The following is a 19870-nucleotide window of genomic DNA, read 5'->3' on the forward strand; positions in this document are numbered from 1 at the left end:
TCAGTGATGTCTCTTTCGAAAAAAAATTTAATCAAATGAAGGATCTTAATAATGCTTTAACTTCATAATTGTTTCACGTTTTCTTACCCTCAGCAAGCGTGCAAACCAAACTTCTACTCGCAATAAGGGCCTCCATTCCAACCCGAGCGTTTATCACAGCTTTGATACACCGAACACATTCCACCCTCTCTAGCGTGGTAAAGAACTTCTCGTGTCCTTTTGTTCCAAGCAAAGTTAGAGAAGACAGGAGGCGATGCAAGCCTCCCAGGTCGATAAACGAACTCAGCCATTCACGTCGGCAGCCATCAACTTTTTGTTTCAGCTCGATAAAAACATTCCTTGTTGGAAAATCCAGAAGTTTGACACAAATTTCTGGGTCGTCTTCTGATAGCGAAACAACGACAGAAGTCAGATTCGAGGGTCGAAATAGACTCCATCCTTTTCGAGCTTTCGTCGATTGCGCGTTTGTCATTTTTGTATTACATTTGGCTTCAAATGGCAGAAAGGTCGAGCCAGACGTTCCTCTTGTCGTTCTATATCACCTGTTAGGGTCTTCCATCAAAGGAAAACAACACAGCAAAGAACACACTACTCTTTAGAAAGTCCCGGAGTGAGAGCAGCTTAAATCTCTGCAGCATTTGGGTGAAAAACGGCAGGTATACGAAGACAAAGAAACTCACATTTGTAACCACTATATCAATAATTCAAGGCATTAAAGCAGCGTGATATAAAAAGGTAAAAACAACTAATGTTAGCCCGTTAGACGTATCATTAAGTTGAAAGGTTTAATGACACAGATTTTGACCTATGAATAGATGTAGCAAGCAAATCAAACCGGAAACATATACCACGATTTGTCATATGAAGCTAACATAAGGGGAAACATTGTTTTTTTTAGAAACAGCGAGTGTCTTTATTCTAATAATATATTGTTAAATTTATACATTCTACAAACAATGTCATCTTGTACAATAGCACGTATTAGCAAAACCATTCATACCTAAGTAAGAAACCGCATTTCACACAAGACAAGATAACTGTAGAGTGATCTTGGGTGATTCGGCGAAAGATAAGAGTGCGTTCACATAAGTGCTGCGAGTGATACCAGGACAAGAACTAATTTTAGCGAGGGGGGAGAGAGGTGGCAAAACAGCGAAAGATTTTCAAGCAATATAGCATGCTCATATTCTTAAGGAGATAATCAAAGTACTCGATCCTCTCCATCGAAGTGAAAGAAAGGCTGAAAGCAGGGGAATGCTATTTTTATAGCAACCCACAGATAAACCTAGTCATGTGGTCTAGATAACAGTTGTCGTGAAAATTGATTAAAGGTATACTTTTCCAAGATTATAAAAGAAAGAATTATAATATTATATGTTTAAATGAAAAACAAAATGAAAAAATGACCTAAAATTGTGCCATCGCCTTCCCCAACAAAAAAACACACACACAGTGACACTAAAAACGAAGAGCCTCTAATTTTTATAGTTTTTTCAGGAATCAATAGAAATAATGCTGAAGGGTAGGAATTAGTACAATTTCAGACTTTTAGCACCATCCCACCAGGGTTATGATCGGCCAAACGTGATGGAATCCAAAGTGAGGGGGAAATAAACGCACAACAACTGCCACAAAAAAAAAACACAGCGGTCGAATTGTGCGCATGCGAACTTCTTCAAATCAATATGGATGCTTTCAGAGCACGAGGACAGCATGCGGAGGAAAATTGTTAATGTTAATTTTGTTTTTACCTTCTCCGGCTTTCCCTTCGGTAACACCATCCTCGTCCACAAAAATGCCCGTGTTTTTTTTTTAAAGTAAAAATGTTCACCTCTCAAATGTCGAGAAAATTAATTTAAATCAACTTGTGACTTTTGAGTTTTTTTCTTGGCTTGGGGTTTTCTGATTACGATTTTCGCGGGTTGCCTTTGCACTGGCAAATCTGTATACTTTCCCGCTTTTCGGGCAGCCTTGTTGTACTCCGAATGCTCAGAAAATTGTGTTCTGTGTTCACGCCACAGAAAAGGAAACCGGAAGCAAACGTATGTGAGATCAAAACGCATTAACATTGCTTACTGTGACTACGCAACTAATCGCAACTAATCACTTCTTATAAAAGACGGTGTTTGGCAAAAATATGCCGACGGCGAAAAAGAAAATTAAAGAATGTCGAAAAACCACTTATTTGTTATTGTTGTTTATCATTGAAAATACGACGGTTTATTCGCAAAGAAACTTCAAAATTACAGTCTACGAATGAAGTCTGATACGTTATTGACGATATTTGATTGAAAATATCTTGGTAACTCGCTTTAATCCGCCACTGGATATGGAGCGGGAGCAAAAAAAAGGCGGTGTTATTGGTTTTCTTTAACAGACGGTAAATAACAGTAAAAAAAGCATTATCCCCAAGGCTTCTTTTAGATGAAGGCGGCAGAGAAAGACTCTCTTAAGATTATAACAATTCCCTTTAGAATAATAATAAACACCTAACGCCTAGTGCACACATAGCCTTACGACCATTTAAGACTTAGCGGGAAGGGAGGGGGTGGGGGAAGGTTGGAAACACTTTCTTCGCTTGTCACCTCTCCCCTACTACCTGAAAATCAGGCTCGTAGGTGATTCGACATTCTCGTACTCCCTTCTACCCCCCCCCCCCCCCCCCCTCCCCTCACCCAACACCAGTATAACCACCACCTCGGCAACTCGTAGCTACCCCTATTCCTCCCTCCCTCCCTCCCTCCCTCAGGAATATGGTTACTTTGAGTAAACATGTGAGTATCCAAATGTTGGTTTAGAAAAAGTCGATCAAAATATCACTTCTATTCTATTGGCCGAGGACAATTTTGATTAATGGGGATTTACGATCCTTGCTGATCCTTGCAGATTTACGATGGCCTCCTAATCTATAGCAATTCAAATACTTATAATTAATCGCTAGAATTCTAATCTTAGGTTGTTCGCACCAACTGGGATCGTGCGTGAGTAATGACTGGATGAAATAGTATATGTAAGTGCTCGTTTGTCCTCGTTTATCTCCAGTTCGTATCAAATATTAATCAAATCACAAAACAGAATTAAAAAAGCTACCTTGCACCTGTCATAGCTGAGATAAGAATGCTTCAGTGCTCATTAATATGCAATAAAGTGACTTCTTATTTCTACGGGGACAGAGCAATTCTATCGCTTATGTTATAGTTGAAGTATAACGCTCGGCTAATGACGGTTTTCGTGCTAATCCGTTGGTTACCCCATTATAATGAAGTAATAAAGATATAATTTTAGTCATAACATGCGGTCGATCAAATATTAGAGTACAAATGTATATCCGTTAGTAATCCATCCATTTTCAATTAAGATGCTTTACTTTAAGGGTACATTTTAACATTAGTAAAAGAAAGGCAACGAAGCTAAATAATTTAATAGGTAATGGAATTTGAAAACACGCGATGCGATTCCCTAATACTATCTTAACTGACACTCGGCTAACAACAAACAAAATGCATTGCAATAAAAAACAATCCAAGAAATGGGGAACATAGTAACAATGGCAACTACTCTCCCATGGTGACCCCTCTAAGTAGTGTCAATTGTCAGGGTGATAAAGGGATTTTTAAGAAACGAGATTTGGCCATTTTTCACCCTACGATAAACGTGAAATCGTCCATTTCGACCTCCGTGAAACGTGATTTAACGATTTAAAAGGCCATTTTTCGGTCCGTGAAACGTGAAAAGCCATTTTGCCCGGTTCGTGAAACGTGACCCATACCCCCCTTTACCATCCTGAAAAGTTATATGGCCATCATAGGGAACCCGGCACTTATAGGATGAACATAATTGCAAATTCAAATAGATTCTCTTCTGTGCAAATTATTAGGAATTATTATGTAAGGAAATCACGTAATATTTCACGCCACGAATTATCGCGCTATTAAAAATCTCAAATGTATCCAGCAATTGAAGGTTCATATATCAGAATCGACCAATAAAATTAGCTGATTTTGGAAATCATTTTGGAATCCTTCCTGCGAACTGGACATTGTTCATTCCACTAACCTGCACCTAAGCGCCTAGTCATAGCTCGGTTCTCGATCATGTATTCCAAGCCGGTTCTTGAGTTCATGACCGCCTTAATACAGCATACACATTCCAACTGAAGAACCGCGTCACAGAAATGACTCGAGCGTGCCGCGCGAGAACCCACCCGCTCCAAAGCAGACAGCAACACACTCATACCATCCAGGCACAAAAACTCCCCCAACCATTCACTCGATGACTTCTTCAACTTCGTCTTCAGCCCTGAGAAATTCCCTACGGATGGGAAGCGAAGCAGTCGAATGCACAAGTCTGGAGTTGCATCGTCCGAGAGACTCTTGTTGGTATCATTGCCGCTCAATTGTCGTTTTAAACTCGACCATTTTTTTTTGGCGGCCATTTCTCGGGCGCACATTTGGTTGAAATGATCCGTGACAAGTTGTACTTTTCATACGGGTGTCTCGCCCCAGGTGCCGGACAAAACGTCGTTATGACAACTGTCAATCAATGATAAGTGGGAGGCCGAGCAGCACAAGGTGTGAGGGCCTGGGTTTGATGATGTGGTTCAGGGTTTAAGATAGAAGCAAATCAGCGCGCTAATGTATAGTGCGTGTGGTCACTCACTAATAAGACAGATTTCCTCGTAAACCATAACACCTCCGCGGGTAGTATTCTCCGGGCCATATTAACCAATGATGTTATCATGGTAAATGACAAAAAATGACCGCAAATTATCACTTATCCGGGCAAATGATGAGAATGATTACCAAGGATTTCCATCCCCGTACTCGAAATATAGACAAAGCGCTCTTGTTGTCTTTAGGCTAAGTTCAAGTTTCCCATTATCCATGAGCCATATTCAATGTATATGCTGCAAATGAAGATGGAACAATAGACATGCTCCATTTGCATGTATTTACAGCTCACGGATCATACGACTTATAAACTTAGTCTTCAGACGATCAAGAATAACATCAAGGCATGAATGAAAAAAAATTGCACGTTGAAATGCGGTCCTTGAAGGATTAAAATCGCCTCATGACAAACGCTTTTTTCTTTGTTGTGAATAACAATAATTTCCATTACATCACGTGATCAGAATGACGATATATCATGAGCGAGTGAAGGGGGGGGGGACTATTTACGCAACACCTTAGCAAAGAGACAGGCTTGCAAAACACATTTGCGTCAAAATTTGGACTTGACTAGATGTTTAGGCTCCGGCTCCTGGCTTTGGCTGCTGGCTTCGGCTTGCCATCTTTGCATCGCCAAACAAGCCAGGAAACACAATACAATAATTTAAGTGGCTTGGTACACCGATTTCCCAAAAAAGGGACAAGACCGTATAAAATTACCGTCAAAACTCATCCCTGCCTTCCCCCTCCCCTAATGCAAGATATCTGCCTCGTACCCAGGCGCTTACTACTAGCGTGACCGGACTAAGCGTGCAGGGGTAGCATCCGTTGACCCTTCCCTTGTTCCTTTGCGCCAGCGCTAAACCTTCCCATGACGCATTACGCCCACTAGTATATTTTTCACTTGTTCTTACTGACTTGAGGCGCCTGGGTACGAGGCAGGCAAGATATGCAAAAGACGGGTCACGATTGTCAAGAAAGATTATCAGGAAAGCGTCATTTTTCTCTTTCGAAACCTTTGTTAAGGAACCCTGACTGAATGAAAAGCTACGCTGACTGTTCTTAATTTGCGCTTTTTCCTTCGGGAAATTGCATTTTTCATAAGAAATCATTCCTAAACCATATCATCCCTGAAAACGACGCATAAATCATCAAATTGACATGTCCTTTCTGGTCACAGAATGAAATTCTTTGTTCTGAAGATAATTACGCCAGCGCAGTCGCGATTATCAAAGTTATTCATGTGAAAAAACAACTAAAGGGAAAAAAGGTGATAAAAAAGATGGTATGCTGTCTACAGAAAGGATGTTTTGTAAAAAGTTATATAGAAATTTATCATCATTCACATCAACTTTGTAAAAGTAGTTCCAATCGTATCGGTATTACTGGCAAGGACAGACTCACAGAGTTACATACCACAAGAAGATAAGTTTAAACGCATGTTTTCTCTTTCAGTCTTTGGTATTTTTATTATTTTGGTCATAGAAAATAGTGATATATAACTGTACGGCAAGGCTTTGTAATCGGTTTAAAATCATTGCAAAGGAATTCATCGTGTGTATGTGGCTAAAAGATCGCCTAGCATTGTTTTGACCACAAAACCAGAACACTCGCTTTTGATAACTTCGCGGGTTTCAGCTCTTGACGTTATCTTATCCGTTAACGAGAATATTCCAGTGGAGAGGAATTATCTTTTCGCTTTTATCATGCATATTTTCTAAGGGTATATTTATTTCCGGAGCAAGTGAAAACTTCACGAAAACTAAACAAAACTAGCAAAATGACCTAAATAATATAATGCTTTTTATTGTACTTAGTAGATAGGTTCTTTAAACTTTTTGCTTTTAACATATCTTTTCATAATTATTCTATACGTCATAAAACAAGATGGCAGCATTAAAATACTAGAATCAGTCCAAATTATCTAACCGACATTTAATGGAGCTATGGATTAGACCACTAATTATTGTAATAATACCATAAATTTAGATTTCCTTGGTTACTGGATTTGCTCATTTATGAGCGATGTCAATTAAATTTGAGATCGTGAAAACAAGTTTTTTGTGTGAAAAGGATGACCTATCAACATATACAATAATATAATACTAAAAAAAAACAATTGGAATTTGAAGTCACTTTTTACCATATTTCATAGACTTTACCTAGCATTCTTTTAGTTTGTTCCCACGCTTCTACACATGGATCAGTATATTTAATTGAAGGCATCCAAATGTACACAAAATTATGTAAATCGCAAAACAATATCTCAAAACTGTTATTAAAGGTGTATCTAAACGGTGTTAAAAATGTGAAATTTAAATATTCAACACAAATTACAGAATTCACAAAAGAAACCTTTCTTACCTCTTGCTAGCTGACACACTAAATCGGAACTATCGAGCATAGCAGTTAGACCAGCTTCAGAATTCATCACTTCTTTGACACATCGAACACACTCCAGGCCGGCAAAAGCATCGAGGAACGATAGCTTACGTGAACTCATACATTCTAGACTCCCAAACAGAATACTCAAACCTCCAAACGCTACAAAGTCTTTCAGCCACTGTTCCGTGCATGTCTTCAACTTGCAATGAAGTGAAGAAAAGTTTTTAAGCGAAGGGATGCTTAAAAGTTTTACACATAGTTCGGGATCAATGTCTTCAAAATTTCCGTATTCGATCTGCTTTGCTTTAGCACTTGTAGCGAGTTTTTTCGCTTTTCCCCAACTTGCCTTCTCCATAGTAAGTTAAGATGGTAAACTGGGGTGTTTACCAAGCTAGAAAATAGCTCGAGGTAACACAACTACTCGAATTGTGATGATTATCATTGCTCCAACGATGTCACACGTGTGACCTTTCGCGGACCAATAATCATTGGTTTCGTGCGTTGAGATTGCGTGAATGTCACGCTATGCGTCTCAAGATGTTATCCAAAGGCTCACAGCGCTCAAATGTCAAAAAGCAAATTACGACCCCGCGATAATTCTTTCATAACTAGAATCAGGCTAGGGGCCACTCTAATCAACTAAGGCTTAATCTTTTAAGTGAAGACATTTAGACTGAATTTTGAATTTTGTAGTCGTCCTTGTTTTTGTTTGCTTAGCGTTTTACACGTGACCATTCGAATAATTTTGATGAAAAACGGCTTCTAGATAAAGAGGATGAGGATATTAAAATCCATGTAACTATCTTTGGATTCAGTTATGCTTGCATCTAACGAGAATGGGGCCTGCACCACAGGATACCCAAGTGGCAATTATGTTATTCAATAATCATGTGATACAGATAAGACCCCCTTATAAAACCTTAAATCTGGAGAGAGCAATGTCGAGGGCCAAAATTTGGCATGTAAAATAAAAAAACAAGATCAAATATTGAGAAGGGGGCGATAGCTGGAAAACTTTGACACTTTCCACTTCCGTTTTGCTGATAAATAGCTCCAAGGCGCTTTTACATCAACAGAAATCAGCCACAAGTGATAGACTGGTTTTCAGTGTCTTTCGTAAACGGGAAATGCCCCCCCCCCCCCCCCCCCTTGACTAATAAACCGCCATTAGAGAATAACAAATGTACAATCAAATGTCATTGCTGTTAGAAAACTATAACAGAATATGGAAGACAAATTATGGTGCCTTAGTATTAATTTCATGATTAATTTCCCCCACAAATTTCATATCATGATTTATCTTTGACGCAGTTTATACAGGAGAGGGCGTATTTTCAAAAAAAAAAGCAACCAGGTGTAATATTTACTCCTTCCTAAAAAGGAAAGAACTTTCTAGCGTGAGTTTTTGGTAAAAACAATGAACATATTTATCACGTGGAAGACGATTGTTTTTCAATTAAGATTACCTTAAACCGGTGCAGTGATTGTAAACGTCGTTTAATATAAGAACAAAGCTTATGATAATAAAAAAAATATATATAAAATAAACACCACAAATGTTGGACTGTTTTTTCCCACTGGGTTATTTCTTTGTGCGTAATGATATTACATAAGTTTTTGTTATTTCCTCTTCGTAGCGGAAAAAATCACTCTAGCATAAGATCAGACATAAGTAATTATGGGCCGAGACAATTAATTCAAGTGACAAACTGAACTATGCTCAAAAAGTATGCATAAAATGTCTTTATAACTAATATCGTTACTATAATATAATCACTTAAATAATTAATATCATTTTTATTAACACTGCTGCTTTATGTTATGGCTCAGAAAGAATAATATTTTTGGTCCGAATTTGTCAAAGCACGACACATAATAAGGTAGGAAAACGGACTGAATTTTGCCTTCGAATAAGAAAACTAAGTTAATAATTAGAAAAACATGCATTTATCAGTATAGTAAGAGAAGTATATTCTATAATGATTTACAATTTAATAAAATGCTGGATAATAAAAAAAATTGTTACCCAAGCCCTTAAATTTTATTTAGTACTATATCACCTCTATGTCAATAACAGGCCTCTTAGAAAAAACACCGAGATATACTATCGATAGCAAATCCAAAAAAAAATGATTAAAACATATAAATAAATCTTACTTTGAATCACCATAAAATCCTCTAAATCGCCATAATGAAATAAATTTAAAAAAAAAAAACAAAAAAACATGTGTGCTCCTTATAGCAATGACCGACTTACCATTCGCTAGCTGGCGTGTTCGATCAGCGCTCTCTGTCATAAACTCCAGCCCGTGTCTACTGTTCAACACAGCCTTAATACACCGCACGCACTCCAACTGGACAAAAGCATCCGTGAATTTCAGCATTCCCCTTGATCCAAGTTTCTCAAGAACCTCAAATAACGTCTCCATGCCTCCATAATATAGAAATTCTCGCATCCATGACTCTCCTGCGCGCTCGAGTTTTCTCTGTAAACTGGAATAGTTTTTCAAGGAGGGGATTCGCATAAACTTAATGAAAAGTTCTGGGTCTACATCGTCCAGTGTTTGTATATCTTGAAGCTCCAGACCACCATCTAGCTTATTGGCCGATTTTGCTGCCCTTCTCCAACGCGAAGACATGTTAAATAGAAGTGATAATGAAAAAATCCGCCGTCCTTTGTTACTTCAAGTTTCCAATAAATAATCAAGACATTGCTATAAAGCCGTAACGGGTCTACAAATTGTCGTCATTTTAGAGTGCGGTTTTGTAGGTCTACCGTGATATGCAAATATTAGCATGTGCTACCTTCTTTCTGAAGCATGTCAACTCCTGATATAGGTGCGTGTATTAGGGGTCAATTGCGAATTGGCTAAGCTCTTAAATAAACACCTCAATATTGCACGACGGATAAAAGAAAATAGAACAAGCAGCCACGCAACAAATATTTGAGGTGGTCAATAATGGCCCCTAGAGGTGCGTCCACGAGACCACCAGGCCAGAGGCGCATGCCATCTCTCCTGTTCCCATATGAAACTTTGTCAGTTCAAAGACATCAACCGGAAAACTACTTCATGCCAAAATCATAAACACCTTATTGGATGCCGAGGAATTGACCGCCTTCCCCTTCTTGCAGAGTCAGTGAAATTCAGGATCGAGTAGGGTAACATACTACTAAAAGTAAGCAGGTCTCATGACTACAGCTTGTTATAAATCTTTTTATACAAGTGGTGGATCTTCAAGGTTATAGCTTGGCGAATTCAATGCTGTCAACACCTAAACCTGTCAATCAAAACCAATATGGCAGGCAATATTATAAAATTAACTATAATTATAATCATCCCAGTCCTTTGTTAGTAAGACGCCTAGCCTTTGGTCTAACATCATCCGCCAAAAAAATACTGGCTGATCAAGGAATTTGCATATCTATTTATCAGATTGGCCACCAAAGGCCGGTACCTGTATAACATTTACAGCCATGAAAAATAGGTAATAATCAATGAAATACACAACGGTATATTATAGATAACCCAAAAATATCAGTAGCGATGAGCGCAATGCCAAGTCTATTTCTCGGAATGATGTTGGCTTAAAACCATGGTGACATAAATGTCACATTTTATTTATTGTGCATTTTATTTTGATGGGAACCGGAGAGATTGCATGTTCTCCCTGACTCTGGTGGTCTTCAGAGCAAACATTATCCCGCAATACGTATAAGGTGACAACAGATCTAAAAAACCTCAATAGCAGAATAAAGTTTTGGACAACAGGTTTTCTTAATTATTATTTGGTAGCCATGGAAACCCCATGAGGGGTTACATCCAAATTACATTTTTCTGCATAAAAATGTATTTTCTAAAACAAAAAGATTGTCGTTGTGCAAACTATGTTATCTACGCTAAGTAAAATCGGCTTGTTGTAGCAAAATCTTTGGAAATAGATCTCCCAACAGCTAGATCGCCTTTTTGCTTCCTTCATTCAAAATCCTTGAAGTGCATTCATTGGCTAGCAAGGAAATGTTCTGCAATATACCACCTGGCCACAAGGCGCTACCACAATCAAAAGCAGCGAATGTAATTCCGTTCCGCTAATAGTTTCAGTGTCGTTACTGTACTCAAGTAATAAAAAAGATAACGTTAAATTATCTCGGTACAAATGGGATCTGTTGCATTCTGTTTGACACAAAGTGTCATCAGCTGATCAGGCCGATATCTTGGGACTTATTAATTCCGCTTAAATGGGAAGAACCTTTCATAACAGATGGGTACAATAAAACATTTCACTGCATTTATTGCGCATGTTATTTATGACAGATAACCTTTAAAAATAAATAAACTTTATATTTCCTGTGCCAAGATATACAAAAACATATTTAAAGATATTGGTTTACTCAGCAAGTACGGGAATGATCAGGCGAAATTCAAAAAGAAAAGTATTGGTTTACCCAAGTTGTGATTTCCTCTTAAATTTCCTATCACCCTTATGTGTTTCGTTTGTGGAAGGCCCATGCATGCTCAAAGATCCAGCGTACTTTGCGGGCGCTCCCAAAGGTCACTCTCGCGCAATGTACGCTGGATCTTCGAGCATGGGAAACATTAGCCTACGTGTAGCCGCTGATTCGCGAAAATATCCATATTTTCGCGAGTCAGCGGCTACACGTAGGCTAGGGAAACATGGGCAGCAAAATGAACAAAAACACAAACGTCATTTACACATAACTTAAACAGCGGTCCAGACCCCACCCTGCTTGAGACGAGATGAGTTCGACTCATTATACAGGATAGAATGAATTTTTTTTTGTTCCTTACCCATCCCCCCCCCCCACCGCAACTTACTACTCCGGACCGTAACCAGCGTTTTTTTTTTTCTCTGGGCACGCCTACAGGCCCAATATTTTCCATCGATTTCTATTTTTGGTTTGTTTTCCTTGACACGCGTGTCATAACTGATAACCGTTCACAGCGAGCTTCGTCAAGCTTCTTTGATCATATCCAGATACACGTACATGACATCCTCCGTCCGTTTCTTAGTCCATACCTGGGACTCTCGACAATCATCTGGAGCGCAAAGAGAGTCCCAGGTCTGGACTACTCCCCTGTGTTACTCTATAAGGCCTGGTGTCTCAGCCATTGCGCAACCCCGGCCTGGTTACTTTTCACAACACGACCCAAAAGAGAAGACGAAAGAAAAAGCCGGTAGCGTTTTCGCGTAGGTTTTTTTAGTTATTCGCCTTTTTAGATGGCTGTATACCACGATGAGGTGGAAATAGAAGACTTCGAGTACGATGAAGAGACTGAGACGTATTTCTACCCGTGCCCGTGCGGCGATCAGTTCCAAATCACCAAGGTTCGTGCAACTCTCGTGTCAAACACTCCGTCTTGTTTATGATTTCCACGTGGTTCATCATGTTCGATCATTCGTTCTTTAGGACCAATTGGAAGCCGGCGAAGAAGTGGCAACATGCCCAAGCTGTTCACTCATCGTTAGAGTCATCTATGACCAGGTGATTGTGTATTTTAATTAACAATATCTCGCCGAAGGAAAAAATTACAACATGGCCTTGAGCTTACAAATTATTTGTGTGAGTTTGCTATGGCCATAACACTCATACTCTTTCAGGGGTGGAAGTATAATCAGTCATATGTCAATGTTGATAATGTTTTTGTGTGGAAAATTTGTTTAATCAATGGATGAAAATCTGTCTTGAACTAAGTGCATCACCAATGGTTGCATGTAACCTTGCTATTGTATTTCACATTGGGTATACTGTAAATAAAGCTGTTGCTGTTCTTGGAAAACGATAAGAACTCTGAGGTTGATATTATTTGGAAGTCCGAATATGCCAATAAATTTGATAAAAAGCAATGAGATGTTGATTAATTGTTTTGTCACTACAGGATGAGTTCATGGTCTGTGAAGAAGTATCTGCCCCTTCGCCAGCTCTAGAGAAAGCATAGACCAAGGAGACGTGCTTCCTACCATAGAGAAGTGGATTGATCAGATCATGAAAACTCTACACGAGGCAATGACAACACTGGTGTCCCATTGTAAAGCCACTCTGGTCTTCAGGAGTCAACTGATACAACAACCACAGATACTGCAGAAAGAATGGCTACCCTTTTATCATCGGTACGATGTGACGGGCAACCATCAGTTGAACCAGTCCTATTCAGTCAATCACCTCCATCATATTTTGAGAGAATGGACAAAAAGAAAGAAATGCCTGGGGAGCAATGCCCCCCCCCCCCTAGTTTTTTTTATAGAATAATAAGGAATGACCATTAGGGGCTTTGCCCCCACAGTTTTCTTATATCTCTGTTTTGTGCTGCCTTGGCTGGGCATGAGTGATGCTACCCTTATCCACTGCACCATATAGGCCCATAGGCATTTTTATGGGCCATGGGGGAGCAAGAAATTAATCAAACCATTTTCTTTTAGGCATAGCTTGTCATAGCTGCCAGTGGTTATCAGTTTCTCTTTATTAGAGTGGACATTATAGTCGAGTAGGGGGGGGGGGGGGGGGGACAGAACTCCCTGATCACCCACTATGGGACTGCCATAGTACGAGGGGCCTCCACTTTGTTTTTCCCCATGTCCCCATAAGTACCCCCTATTTCTGTATGCCCAGTATCTTACTGGATAGTTACAATAAAAAATAATGAAAAAACAAGGAGAAATGTTTAGTACATATCATATTTACTCGAAGGGGAGGAAAGACAATACAAAATACTCACGAAGTATTTTTATCATAGTGTAACGCATGATGGTAAAATATTTGTGTTATTTCATCTGTAAAACAGTCATCTGACTTTCTATGAGAATGAACATTTTTAAAATATCTGACATAAAGTAACATCGTTTTTTCTGCTCCATATATTATTGGCTGGCTTGAAATTTTACTAGAGTGCCACTGTGGGCCATTGCTTAGAAAACTTGGAAAGGTTATAATGGTACCTTCTAATAAAGACTATTGTATTGTACTAATGTACCTTTAGAAAGCAGATATGAAACTTGCACTGAGAAAAAAGATGACTTTTTGGGTGGCAAACTTGCACACTCTGGTTTCTGTAGCAAAGTAACAACAACAAAAACACAACTTATTCAGCTATTGAGAAACAGCCAGAAAGTTGCTAAGTCAGAAAGCGCTTAGTTTCATTGAAATACTTTTTCATTTTTTTATTATTTTGGCTTAAATTTGCCGTGACCTCTAAACACAAGTCACCCATTTTGCATGCTCTTTTTTATGGGTTTCCGTTTGCTCAATTTTCTGGGAAGGATTTTCTTTACTGGATTCATGAAATATCAAATGAGTTTGTCAACCTTGCTTGTCAACCTTGCAATTTTCACATACATAAACTCAACAGCCATAATCAAATGTGATACTGTATATATTCTTGCAGTATTTTCAGTATACAGTACCACGTAAAACAATTAGTTCTTAAGCAATAATTTCTGTTGGCTTGATTTCGATTGCAACACTAACTGCCTATCTAACAGTCTTCTAGCCTTGAACGTTCTTATTCGAACTCTTGACAATCTTTAGTTGTCTCTATGAACTCAAAAGGGAAAGCTAAACCTCAATTTGAGTTGCAACATTAACCAGCTAACTGTCTCTAGCCTTGAACATTCAAACTCAAAATGGGAATAATTATCGTTATTTGTATTTCTGTCAACTTCATTTCTTAATTTTGTCATTTTGCTTGAGGGTTACAGTTAACAGGTTTCACTGTAACCCCAAACGAGACTGGGCCACTGCTCAGCTATAAATGTTTTAAATGTTCCAGCAGCTGTCAATCAGGTGTTTCTATAGATACAACAGGCACAACAGACTTGATATGGTAATCGGGGGGTGCTCTGCACATATCTGTAGATGTCTCTTCTTGGCGTTCGCTAAACATACTTTCAGGGAATTTGTAAGACACATTGCCATACTCTTGCAGACAGGGGCAGGCCCCAAGCAGATACTCGCAGAAGTCTTTTCTCATCCCAAACCACCCTGAAAAACAAGCCATAAAAGGTCTCAGGTGTGGGGAAGTTTTTATTTACTACATTAATAGTAATGAAAATATTAGTGGAATTAAGCACATATTCCTACTTTGACTAGATGTATTTGCCTCGGTTTCACTCCTGCAGCAAGCTCTGTCCCTACGTGTCCCTTTAAACAAGGCGCTGTGCCGCCGCCACCTGGTAGGGGCGACGACACAGCACATCGTTTGAAAGGCCGCAAGCGCGTAGGGACAGAGCTCACTGCAGGAGAAAAACCAAGGCAAATACATCCAGTCAAAGTAGAAATATGTGTTTTTTTAACACTAAAAAGACATTAGACTACATTTCAGAGTCAAATTATCCTATAGCCTGTGAATTAATTGAATATTTCTGGGAGACCACAGCCACATGTATATCTTGTCTGGGGGAATGGCAGATATTTATTTCTCTTTATATATTGTTTGTATAACTATAAATTTGGTTTCTAAAGCTACAGTTCTGAAGAAAATGGCAACAAAAAGAATTGAGCCACTGTTAGATGAATGCTGCACTCACACATTATACTGTATTTTGTTAGTAATGGATGTTGAAAGCTGCAGGGTTACTGCATTACTTACAGTGATTTCCGCCCTTATGGTAAAATGATGTGGTCAGTAGACTCAGCAGGGATATTTGTAGAGGAGCCATAACACCAACAAACATGTCCTGATTGACTTTGTCCAGCCAATTGCTCAAAATTATCTACAACATATCAAGGCATGTTACACACAAACATAGGAACTGCTCGCTAATAGAAAACTGCAACTTAACGTATTATGGAAGGGGTAAAACAAAGCCAAAATTTTGATACAAAAAGGAACAAGTTTACCAAGTTTAAAAAGTTTATTCTATATGCAGGGTTAAACTCTAAACACCCAACTTCTAAATAAATATAAGTTGAAAAGAAATCATGAAAAATATTACCTAGAATGCAGCCTTCACTGGAATGTAAGGAACCTTTACCTGGAATGTAAGGAGTGGTATGACCAGGAGAACAGATGCTATGGCAACCATGACATGCCCCTGGCGCTGAGCAGGTAATACCTCTGTCGTCCGTACAAATATTATGGACCAGATGACGTAATAGAGAACTAACAGACATAATAGCGACAGCACGATCCACATGGGAACAAACACCACCTATGCAAAAGAAGGCTAAAAATTAGTTATCACAAAATCAAGTTGTATGAGCATGACTAGGGCTTCATCAGTGCCATAGATACTCCTCATCGCAGGACAGCAGGACAAAGGCCTTGGTATGCCTTTTGTAGGAGGACAATTAATTTTTCTTTCCACCTAGTACAGTTTTGCTGGATTAAAAAATGATAAAGCATTAAAAAAGACAATGCAAAATGCTTCTAACCAGTAGATAAATGTTTCTAAGCAAAATGGTAGTTTCCTTGTCTTAAAGTCTTAAAGCAGACTCTTAGCCAGGGAGGTTTTCGGAAGAACTATCCAACTCGACTGAAAGTCATGCTCAACTAAAAGAACATTAACACATTGACCCCTCAACCGGCCCGTACCGGCTTTGGAAAGTACCCACAACCCAAAAAATTCATAAATTCAAAATAAACACAACATGATGAAGATACTCAGGCATCAGTCTAAGGGATAAATGGTCTTGCAGATATGCATCCAACCAAGGTGTTGGCATCTACTCTTAAGCCAAATAATAGCACAGGTTCTTTGACAAATCTCAAATCGAACAAGGAGAGAAAAGCAGAATCACCCCTCTCAATAAAATGCTCAAAATACCACACAAGGGAGAGAGATCAGCAAACACAGCTCAAGACACAATAGATACCTTTATTCTGATTCTCCAGGTACATTTCCTTGGCCTCAAAACACAATGTCCATTCCTTGAAGGATTGTACAACCACGAAAATATCTTTACGTATTGCAAAGCATTCTGGGAGATCCAGGGGAAAATTCACGAGGGGAGGGCCAGTCAACACTCCTCTCCCCAAAGTCAGATGGTTTTTTATAAGTCTTTTCACCCCGAAGCCAAACAAGTCAATTCCAGGTCATACAGACCCAGAATAGCAGTGTAAACAATTTTGGAATCAATTTGGTTTCAGAAAAGACAGCATTTAGGAGAGCTGTGGTGATTCATTAGAAAATTATTATAGATAAAAAAGAAAATGGTCCATTAAATGACCAAACCAACACCCTCCATTTTACATTCTTTTACATCCTTGCTTGTCCTGTAAAGGTTTGAATGGCTAAATGCTCGATGCAACTTACCACCCAGCGCCACTTGATGACATCATCTAGCTTTAGAGCAAGGAATATGAACTGCAATATATTCACTGAAAACACAGTTTCAAGCTGTGAAAACAAAAGCATTATAATAAAAACATTACTTATTTTGGGGGAATAAAAACAAGGGACAGAAATAAGATTAAGATCTTAAAATCTGATGATAAATAACCCAAAATTTATTGATGTTCATGGGAAGGGTGCACGCATGTCCCACTGTGTATGTGCCATATTGTATATAAACAATGACGGTCCTTAACAACATACCTCTACTGATCTGTCATGTCTAAATCCCCATACACAAGCTATGATTGACAGCGATGAAAGGACATACAGAGGCATAAACATGATCCTCCATTGATAATTCCTCCCTCCAAGGTTGATGCATACAAGAAGCTCAAATATAAGTAGCAGCAAATGAAGAATAAGGCAAATTATCATGGCTTTGAACTCTACGTGGCTTTCTCCTTCACCTCTGTGGATGGAAAGTAAAAGATTGTCATTATTCAATACTATGATACTTCAGGCTAGATAGCAGGATATCCCCGACTGAAAGATAACCACTGAAAGCTTATTGTCAACGCCAGTACCAATATATTTAGCAAAGTGTCAACAAGTCATCATGTCAACTCTTCCGAATTATAACAAAGAGTATCAGCGCATTGCTGTGTCAACTCTTCGGATTTATAACAAAGAGTGTCAATGCATCGTCATTCAAATCCTCGTTAAAAAGTGTCATAGCCCAGCTTAAAATATTATACCCCACTCTCATCAACTAACATCCTTCTATACTAATCTATCAATGACTATCCTTAATCTACTATTTTCCAAAACAATTAGACAACATTATCAGCTTTGATATAGCAATTCTTGTAGGGAAGGAGGTATTGCCTCTAAATTTGCCAACTACAATTTCAACAAAACCCCTATTATGAGCTTGTTATTGCACTACAATGCTTAGATTAAATCCAAACAGCACCAATCTCAGTCAGAAGTTGCGTTGACAAGACGACAAGTTGATGTTAGGATGTGAGGACGTGTTGACAAGTTGATGCAGGGACGAGCTGATGCATACCGTAAATGATCCAATGAACAGCCTGGGCGTTTATTAAATTTCAATGGGCCGAGAGGGGCGTTCAATAGATAGGAGGTGTTTATTAGAGAGGGGCCTTTTTTAAAACCAAGTGCAGTGGGGTTCTAGTCTCAGCCAGGATCATGTTTAATTATGCCTGTGTAGCAAGCGTTTCTCGACATTAACCAAGTCTCACCCAATTACCGAAATTCCTTTGTCGTTTGTTTTTAAGCTGGGAGGGAGGGTTGGGGCGAGCATGAAATAGAGGGGAGCTTTTGTTAGAGAGGGGCGTTCATTACAAACATGTAAGCTTAGGGGGGTGCTTATTAGATAGGAGGCATTTATTAGATCATTTACGGTAAAGGAATTGATGTGAGAACAATTTGATGCGAGGATGAGTTGGCAATGGTAATGAGTTAATGTGGGGATGAGTTGATGTGGAGAACTGGGGACAGGTTAGCATGGGGACGCGTGGACAAGTTTTTTTGTTTACATGTAGCAAGGGGATGAGGTGTATTCTGCCAACAAAAAAGTCTCATTTCTCATTTTATACTTCACTTCTACCCCTGTGGATAAAAAAATAAAAATAATAAAAGATTGTCATCTTATTTCTCGGTAGGTAGAGCATGTCCGTCTAACCGATAAGTTATACTTTACTTACTATTAAGCACTTAATATAATATAGCGGTTTCTCCTTTTAGATGGAGGAAATTATGTCTTAATGCTAACGCTTTACGATTTACAGATATCCCTTTCAAGGCTTGACCTGGACATTTGGATCTATGGGTCGAAAATTCACTGTGTTTATATTTACAGATCGTTATTTATTTTTCACACGTGTTTAACGCGACAAATTTCCTATAAGCTTATCTTATTTACCTATACTCTGGATGTTTTATCCAAAAACATATCCCAGTCATTGCACCTGAAATAACCATCATTTTCCATATCCAAACTGGTGTGAATACAGCCCAATAACTCCACCGAATCGTGCCATCAAGCCTCAGAGCAAGAAGGATGGAAAATACGAACAGCATCAGAAATAAGAGGAATTTGCTGTCAAAGAGAGACATGTGATCAAAAATAACCCAAAATTTATTGTATGAATTCAGCACGAAACACAATATCAACGGCTGAAACCACCAATGTGTAGTTACCTGGGGTTAAAGTCTTGGAACAGACGCCGAAAGTTCATTTTAGGAACCATATATCATTAGTTCTTCGAAGGTCATTCACCGACGAAAATGTTTTTACTTTCAAAACGAAACAAAACATACACAATGAGAGCGCGGCTGCTAAGCAATGGAGAGGAGAGTTGGGCTCTACTTGATATTGGCAGACAAGCTGATGTTTAGGAGGGAGTAATTGACGTGAGAAATGTTGCAATGGTCAGCCGGAATTTTTTTTTTATTTCTCTCTTCCATGTGTTGTATGATTTATAGTACTATTTAGGTGAGTA

The 19870-nt window shown here is 38.8% G+C and overlaps 3 protein-coding genes across 6 annotated transcripts in view; 1 reads left to right on the forward strand and 2 right to left on the reverse strand.

The window, feature by feature from the left end:
• LOC5497678 (inverted formin-2) overlaps window positions 1-9962 on the reverse strand; it is a 28442-nt gene extending 18480 nt beyond the window's left edge. Inside the window, exon 1 of one of the 4 annotated variants that reach the window (XM_048733709.1) lies at window positions 9313-9962. In XM_048733709.1, the coding sequence (XP_048589666.1) occupies window positions 9313-9694 (382 nt within the window). In that variant the 5' untranslated portion in view covers window positions 9695-9962. Of the gene's footprint in view, window positions 1-87; window positions 751-4056; window positions 4530-7034; window positions 7523-9312 lie in introns of those variants that run through there. The other 3 variants (XM_048733710.1, XM_048733707.1, XM_048733708.1) reach the window with 3 other exon arrangements.
• A 2045-nt stretch (window positions 9963-12007) lies between these two features.
• LOC5506745 (DPH3 homolog) lies at window positions 12008-13314 on the forward strand. Its single transcript, XM_001627408.3, has 3 exons — window positions 12008-12401; window positions 12484-12558; window positions 12953-13314. The coding sequence occupies exons 1-3, from the start codon at window positions 12294-12296 to the stop codon at window positions 13010-13012; spliced, it is 243 nt and encodes an 80-aa protein (XP_001627458.1). The 5' UTR covers window positions 12008-12293; the 3' UTR covers window positions 13013-13314.
• A 468-nt stretch (window positions 13315-13782) lies between these two features.
• On the reverse strand, window positions 13783-19704 carry LOC5506753 (transmembrane protein 185B). Its single transcript, XM_001627393.3, has 7 exons — window positions 19569-19704; window positions 19291-19467; window positions 17607-17814; window positions 17325-17408; window positions 16044-16220; window positions 15659-15782; window positions 13783-15051 (listed from the first exon to the last, which is right to left on the reverse strand). Exons 1-7 carry the CDS (start codon window positions 19616-19618, stop codon window positions 14846-14848), a joined length of 1026 nt encoding a protein of 341 aa, XP_001627443.2. The 5' UTR covers window positions 19619-19704; the 3' UTR covers window positions 13783-14845.
• Window positions 19705-19870: the final 166 nt, after the last annotated feature.

The sequence above is a fragment of the Nematostella vectensis genome, chromosome 10, assembly GCF_932526225.1.
Source record: "Nematostella vectensis chromosome 10, jaNemVect1.1, whole genome shotgun sequence".
Taxonomy (NCBI): Eukaryota; Metazoa; Cnidaria; class Anthozoa; order Actiniaria; family Edwardsiidae; genus Nematostella; species Nematostella vectensis.

Bases quoted from the DNA above. Each gene is read 5' to 3' on its own strand.
- LOC5506753 (XM_001627393.3), bottom strand. From the start codon at position 19,618: ATGGTTCCTAAAATGAACTTTCGGCGTCTGTTCCAAGACTTTAACCCC. The intron at 19,468-19,568 runs GTAACTACACAT...TCTCTTTGACAG, and splicing joins TTCCAAGACTTTAACCCCAG to CAAATTCCTCTTATTTCTGA. The intron at 15,783-16,043 runs GTAAAGGTTCCT...GATATGTTGTAG, and splicing joins TACCACTCCTTACATTCCAG to ATAATTTTGAGCAATTGGCT.
- LOC5506745 (XM_001627408.3), top strand. From the start codon at position 12,294: ATGGCTGTATACCACGATGAGGTGGAAATAGAAGACTTCGAGTACGAT. The intron at 12,402-12,483 runs GTTCGTGCAACT...TTCGTTCTTTAG, and splicing joins ATCAGTTCCAAATCACCAAG to GACCAATTGGAAGCCGGCGA. The intron at 12,559-12,952 runs GTGATTGTGTAT...TTGTCACTACAG, and splicing joins TTAGAGTCATCTATGACCAG to GATGAGTTCATGGTCTGTGA.